Source organism: Stenella coeruleoalba, assembly GCF_951394435.1.
Source record: "Stenella coeruleoalba genome assembly, chromosome: 11".
NCBI classification, from domain to species: domain Eukaryota; kingdom Metazoa; phylum Chordata; class Mammalia; order Artiodactyla; family Delphinidae; genus Stenella; species Stenella coeruleoalba.
In genome coordinates this window covers 92,096,174-92,103,848 of record NC_137157.1, presented here as the reverse complement: position 1 = coordinate 92,103,848, position 7,675 = coordinate 92,096,174, and the positions used below count along the sequence as shown (strand labels likewise).

Below are 7,675 nucleotides of genomic sequence, written 5' to 3'. Positions count from 1 at the left end.
GGAGCCTGTGCTCCGCAACGGGAGAGGCCACAGCAGTGAGAGGCCCACGTACCATAAAAAATAATAATAATAATTTAAAAAAATTGGTACACCCATCTGGGCGTCCAGATGATGCTGACAGACCCAGCCCAGTTCTCGGGGCAGCCTGGGCTGCTGGAGCTAGACAATGACTCCGAGAGACAGCCAACATGGCCCAGAGGATACATTTAGACAACTGATAATAAGAACAGATCTGACACTCATACATATTTATAATCCCCTGTCGTCCCCAAGGCAAAAAGCCGTGAGCTTGCATCTCTTCACCCTCACACAAACCCTTCAAGCTGCCTTTTCTTTCAGGGACATTCACCTGCATCAGAATATAGCGCCATGGGGGATTGGGAGGGCCTCCTGCAGAGGCAAAGGCATGATTTAGCTTTACTAAGAGACTCAATGGCTTGCAAAGAGGCTCCTGACCCTTTGAAAAGGAATTCTCCACTGAGGCTGTGTGTGTGTGTGTGTGTGTGTGTGTGTGTGTGTGTGTGTGTTTTAATCTGTGATTTTTTTTTTTTTTTTTTTTTGCGGTAAGCGGGCCTCTCACTGTTGTGGCCTCTCCCGTTGCGGAGCACAGGCTCCGGATGCGCACGGGCCCAGCCGCTCCGTGGCATGTGGGATCCTCCCGGACCCGGGCACGAACCCGTGTCCTCTGCATCGGCAGGCGGACTCTCAACCACTGCGCCACCAGGGAAGCCCGTAATCTGTGACTTTAAAAAGAGTGTTTTTAAAGCTTCTGAGGAAGGTTGCCTAGGGATCACATTTGTGTGCTCAGGAGAAGCACATCTGTGTTTAGTAACTGAAGAGGCTGAAGGCTCCTCATCACTTTCTACAGAAAGAGCATTAGCGCGGGCTCAGGGTCTTTGACCTTCATGACCTTGGGCATCTCACTGTCTTCAGCAGTAAAATAAAAGGCCTTCACTACATCGTCTCTAAAGTCCCTTTAGGCTTGATACTCTGCAAGCTTTGGTCCAATTTTAAAAACTGGACATAGGGAATTCCCTGACGGTCCAGTTGTTCGGGCTCTGCACTTCCACTGCAGGGGGCATGGTTTCGACCCTTGATCTGGGAATTAAGATCCCGCAGGCTGTGCCGTGTGGCCAAAAGAAAAGAAAAGAAAAAAACTGGACATAATTTTTAAAGACCATTTTATACTGTCGTAGAATAATCACACATGGTTGTTTAATATCTGTCTCCTCAACAAGCCTGTAAGCTCTGTGAAGACAGGAGCTGTGTCTGTCTCTTAGACCAGGTCCATGCTCGATACATGGTTGTCCTTTGATGGTCTGGGACGTAGCCGTGTCATTTTGTTCCTGCTTGGTGGCTGCAGCGCTGAGAGCATGGACTGTTCTGCCCTCTCACTTGTTAGCTGCGTTACCTGCGGTCAAGTTCCTTAATGTTTTGTTGCCTCTGTTTCCTGATGGGAGTTTCATGATGATCATAATAGTCAATCTATCTCATACGGTTGCTTTGAAGATTAAATCAATATCTATAAAGCCCTTGGAATAGGACATGAAGTATAGAAAGCACCATAGTGCTTCCCTTTGTATATTATTATTGGCGGTGGTGTTGGTGGTATAGTTATAATTGATGCTCCAACATCCTTCTCCTACTGGTGTTTTTTAGAGGGATTGAATCCTGTGAAAATAAAACATTCTTCTTTCAGCAGAAATGAGCTGAATCCTTGGTTTAACTTTGTTCCTTGCAGCATAACAAGACTCCTTCCCACTCAGCCCCTTGGTAACCCGTGTTCCTCCAATACTCTCATCAGACCAGATCATATATCAGAGAAGCCTAATTCTCCAACTTGAGTTATTGTTCATGAATTTACCAGAAAGTCGAGTGTTTCTCTCTGTTAATCCTGCCACCAGCTCCTGGTATGGATCGGAGTTGAGTAAGTAAGACCTTACATTGATACCTGGCGGGGGCAGGGACACTATGACCATCACTTCACTACGATCAGCCTAAGCTCCCAGAGGTTGGGGAGCTTGGTTGGGTCTCAACGTTGGTAAGAAGCAGAGCTGAGCCTCGAAGACAGGGCATGTAAGGACAGGGTCTGCACCCTTTCTGCTGTCACCCAAGCATAATGACAAGGAGAATGTCATTATCCTTGCCTGGTCTGTCCTCACACCAAGCAAATCTTGCCCAGACCACATCTTCTTCTGTACTTTACGCCAGTTCACTCTTTGTGACCTGTAGCTCTAGAGGGTGACAAAGAGAGGTTTTCAGGCTTGTCCCCCTGAAAGAACAAACAAAAATGACACTGCCTGGGACCATCCAAATTTGGTTTCTCCTAGTAAGGTGGGCACCTTGAAGCAAAAAATGTTGAGAATTGTCCAAAAAAAGGCTATGTTTGCCAGAACTTGGTATGCCTGGTACTTGCTGTAAGGAAAACAATCTGAAGGACCTCTGTTTGCAAGAACATTTTTCTCTCGTTTTACATCATTTGATATTTATTGACCCATTTTTACATTTCATAGCCTCATTATTTCTGTCTTAATACCTTCAAAAAATCATACTAGATTTGTCTGTAGATATTTAAACACAGGATAGAAAAAATGTCCACAATTATGTGATCCTTTAAAACATACAGGGGTCTTGCTTTTAGCAAACTTGATATAACAATATTCTAATTCATCTAAAACAGATAAAGCAGACAATAATTAGAACAGGAGTTTCCCTTCATAAACAAAGATTCATAGCTGATAGTCCATATTTAAGGTCCTTGCAAATTATATCACATTTAAAATTCTCAGTTAAAAGAGCATTTGATTTTAAAAGTTCAATCAGACTACAGTTTTTTTGTTTTTTTTGGTTTTTTTTTTGGCGGTACGCGGGCCTCTCACTGCTGTGGCCTCTCCCGTTGCGGAGCACAGGCTCCAGATGCGCAGGCTCAGCGGCCATGGCTCACGGGCCCAGCCGCTCCGCGGCATGTGGGATCTTCCCGGACCGGGGCACGAACCCGTGTCCCCTGCATCGGCAGGCAGATTCTCAACCATTGCGCCACCAGGGAAGCCCCAGTCTAGTTTTTAAGAAACACATTTATAACATGGGGCAAAGAATATTTATACCCATTTGTTTGGTGTTTTGTAGTAATATGCCTGATTTCATTTTCATTCTCCATCAAGATGTTTTTATATCTTCGAACTAAGTCCCTAAGCCACTTCCGAGAGATAAAGACTAATCTTTTGAAAGACTTCCAAGGAAATGAAGTCCTTAATCCGCTTTGCTCATCTATTTCAGTGTGTACCAACTCTTAGTTTCGTATTTAATCTAAATGCTTTGTGCTTCGATTTGAGTCTCTTTCCACCCTTTGTCTTTAGCTGGAGACAGAAAGCAGGACAGCAACCTCTTGGACAGAGGTATTCATACGTGTGAAATTCCCTGCTAATCCCCTCTTGTCTAACTCTTCTTTCAACTGAATAATTCTGGTCTCACAAACCAGTGGTAAATCAAATAATTATGTGACTGGAGTCATAGCTATAAATCAGAAGAGTCACATGACAGATGCACACCTCATGGACCGTTGTGTTTCAGTACAGAATTTAGAGAGAACCTGAATGTCCATGAGAAAGACACATAGAGCTTAAGAACTACCATCTCAGTATCACTGTCCTAACCTTTCCAGTAGGTCTGATGTTATAACTCCTTCATCATCTCTGTGGTTTTCCACCCAGCCTCTCCCACACTTCTCATCAGTGGATCTCAGTGCTGGAAAGGGTATTCTTGTCAGAGACTGACAGGTGCTGAGAACAATGGCCTGATTGTTCCAGCTGACCACTTGTCTGTTTACACAGCACTACGATTGTTTCTCGGGCAAACAAAAACAGACAGCCTTGAGCTGCGTTCCCACTGTCAGCTCACGACCTACAGCAACACTTAGGATTTTTTTTTGTTACGGTTATTATACTGTACTGGTCTGACTCTTATTTATTTTGTATCTCTTTGTATGTTTTTCCTAGCTAGGTGTCATCCTGTACTTTTTCTTGCGTTTTAATCTTTCTTCTAATTTTTGATATTTGTACTTTTTCTAGGTGACCTAAATTCTGATTTCCTTCTCTAAGCGTAAGTTTCTGGTTATTCTGCCTAGTTTTGGAGAGCAATCTATATGTTCTTTTCTACACTATCGATTTTTTTTCTGCCACAAAATATTGAGCTACGTTGACAATGACCATCACTGGCAGAAATGGATTTTCTAACCATGCTCCAGTAATAAGGATAGTTATAAGGAAACACTGTGCTTTTGAAAGCTCTTGCTTTTCCACTAAGACACTTCTTAGAACACTTTAAACACCTGCCTAGTCTTTTGGGCGTATGGAAAATTGATCATTACAAGTCCCAGTGTGTTTTGGGTATTATGAAACTCTAAGAACTTTCTCTCTCTCTCTCTGAATTTTGTTTCCTGGAAACATAACAGCAACAAAGCAAACAGAAGTTTTATCCTATTTTTCGGTGAGAACTATAAGAAGTAGTTTCAAGAAAGATAGACCCGGGCTTCCCTGGTGGCGCAGTGGTTGAGAGTCCGCCTGCCGATGCAGGGGACACGGGTTCGTGCCCCGGTCCGGGAAGATCCCACATGCCGCGGAGCGGCTGGGCCCTTGAGCCATGGCCGCTGAGCCTGTGCGTCCGGAGCCTGTGCTCCGCAACGAGAGAGACCATGGCAATGAAAGGCCTGTGTACCACAAAAAAAAAAAAAAAAAAAAAAGAAAGATAGACTCTGCAATTCTGCCCCACATCATCAAAAGCAATGAAAAACTCTTGAAAGAAGGATGTATAGTGTCAATTTCCAACTCGTGGTCAACTGAACTGAAAAGAATTCATGGATGCTTCCATCTGAACAGGATTGAATTTGAGGATGTAATTAGCCATAGATTACAGCTCAGAAAAGTGTCTGATTTAAAAGGAAACCTTCTATTCATGTTTTTGAGCCTGGTGAGCATCATGTGTGCTACACAATATATAAAATAACATCATCTTTGCACATTAGCAATACACTGTGAGAAATCAGATGCCTAGTAAGACACAAAATTTGATGTAAAACTGTGATGCTGGGTTATGAATAATAGGCCAGATATTTCAGAAAGGGATTAATGAGTTTTGACGTATTTCCAGATAACTGAAATTAGCCACTAATTCCCCCTGTTTGTTGGGGTCCAAGCCTCCTTGTTATCATGGATAATATATTTTATTCTTTAACAGTATATAGTCAGGTGGCTTGGTCTTATATAAGGATACAAATCCAACCCAGAAATTATTATGAAAATGCCACATAAGCAAGTTCTTTATTTCTATTAATGATGACACATCTGAGACTCTTGCTCAGAATTCTGACTTCATGGCTTCTCCTGTCACTTCGTGTAAACCTCGAAGGCTTTCAAGGAGTGAATGATTTACAGAGTAGGAATCCAGAAGTTGTTGGGCTTTGAGACTCTAATGAGGTGATGAGTCGTACAGATCAGTCTGTTATGATATCTGGGTGAGTCGTACAGATCAGTCTGTTATGATATCTGGGCAAGTCGGCTTTGAGACTTAAATTTGAAAAATGTCAGTCACTGGTGCCAGGGTTGCTCTTGCACTTGATGGCCAGAACATCTGCACTTAGCATGATGTGTCATGCAATGGCATGGCCCACGCCTAATCTGGGACTGGTGAACTCATTTTATAGTGGGTGCCTTTCTTTATCCAGCATGAATACTCAGAGCCACACCCTTTCTATTTAGGGCCTTTGAGTCATTTCTGTCTTGGCCTCTCCCCATTAATCTCTGTATCTCGGAGGAACTGATTATTCAGAAAAGTTTAACCTTGACTCTGAGTGTCCCTGTCTCCAGACTTGAGCTATGTCGTCACCCACCTAAATTCTGACCATTCCCTTTTCTTTCCTCTTGCCCTGTTTTTTCTCCTGCTTCTCTTACGGGAGAGCCTCCCCGAGCTCCCCAGGAAAGTACCTCTTGAGAGTTGCTGATTCTCCACTCTGAAGCTGCATTCCTAAGCTGGGAGTGGGCAGGTATTGCCTTGCAGAGGGCAATCCTGCTGACACGATCTCTAGAGAAAGCACAGCTCTGGTATGATGTACAGCAGCAGGAAAACCCACGCATGGGTGACCAGGGCGATGCAGAGGATAGGGTCGTCCCATTGGGTTGCCTCTCATGAGCATGGAGATCCACACCACCCAGATGATGACGGAGATGAGCGCGGTGAGGAACACGAGCCTTCCGCGCCGCTTCCAATCCTCACATGGCCCACAGAAGGTGGCTTTGGAGACGAAGAACGTGAGGGCCAGCAGGAAGAGAACGTAAACCAGGAGGACCGCGAAGTCCACGTTGAGTTGACAGGGTGTCATATCCATAAACATCGTACCTCTGGTCACGATGAGAGTCACATACTCAGTGGCGATGATCGTCTGCCACAGGCTGACACCAATAGCAGTGCACAGAATCGTCGTCCAAGAGGAGGACACTTGACCCCAGACCAGCTCCACCAGGTTGGAGGCATGAGTCAAGAGGCAAGAGAAACAGACAGCAAAGAGGACCCCAAAGAGAAAGTAGTGGAGGGGGGCAGTCTGCTGGTTGAGCTGGATGAGGAAGGCAAAAGCAAGGCTGAGGAGCCCCAGCCCACCCAGGAGGAAGAGGAACTGGGTGGGGAGGACATTCCACTGGCTGCGGTCTTGAACCCTTCTCGTGAGGAAGAGAAATGCCAGGGTGGCAAAACTGTAACTGCTAGGCCAATTGAGGCCAGGACTCCAGAACAATGCCCCATGCTCCCGCGGTGTCACAGAGGAAGTAACAGTCCCCAGTGGACTCTTCGCAGTCCTCATTCATGGGGACTTGTAGGTGGACCTCACGAGAATGGTCTTTTGTTCCCGTGCAAAAAAAAAAAAAAAAAAAGGAGCAAACATAACTTCATAACTTTACCTGCACCCTCAAGAACCCCTGTTGGGTAGTCTTGGGCAGGACACTATACTATCTCTGATTCCCACATGAAGACACCTGGACCTACTGAATGAAATAGCTCAAAACTATCAACCCCTCCAAACTAGCCCAGCTCTATCCTGCTGGGAAAGGAGAACCATCTTCGCTTAGGGGCTCCAGAAAACTCATGAATTTTCATGTCATAATTTCCACCAAGGCTTTTTGAGGGCTAAGGCAGGATCTTTTTCATAAAAATCGGGCATGTGACGACGTTCGCATGATGGTTAGGACTCCAGTTATAGCAGGCTGCAGAACAAGGGTTGTCAACATGAATGGACCATTTGATCATTCAAGACATGAGGCACTGCTCGAAGGAGACAGGCAGATGATTTTCCCCAGTCATTTTAATGACTCTTCCTTCTTTTAATTCAAGTCAATCCAAGACAGCGCATTACAGTTAAATACCCACTGTTGGTCTGTCGAAGAATTTTACAAAAAGGTCTCTGCCTTCGATTAACTTTTTGGAGAGTTTAGCAGCAAACTCTACGCCTTGCCTGGGGTTGTCTAGAAAAACATCACATATATTCATTTGGAAACAAGTACCTTGCAGCTGAATACCCCTAGCTCTACTCCCCTTCAGCTATTCCCAAGCCAGCTACCTGGAGTGACCCAGGCTGACAGCTGAGGGCATGGCCCCTTCAGTCCCACTTACCTCCTCTGTGTGCACGCTGGAG

At 44.9% G+C, this 7,675-nt stretch overlaps 1 protein-coding gene across 1 annotated transcript; it reads right to left on the bottom strand.

The window, feature by feature from the left end:
- Positions 1 to 5,876: 5,876 nt before the first annotated feature.
- GPRC5D (G protein-coupled receptor class C group 5 member D) lies at positions 5,877 to 7,020 on the bottom strand (the record flags this gene model as incomplete). Its single annotated transcript, XM_079937522.1, is given in 7 exon segments — positions 5,877 to 5,969; positions 5,971 to 6,018; positions 6,022 to 6,075; positions 6,079 to 6,166; positions 6,168 to 6,735; positions 6,738 to 6,770; positions 6,773 to 7,020. Coding segments are annotated over 7 exon segments (963 nt in total). The 5' UTR covers positions 6,852 to 7,020.
- Between the last annotated feature and the right edge of the window lie 655 nt (positions 7,021 to 7,675).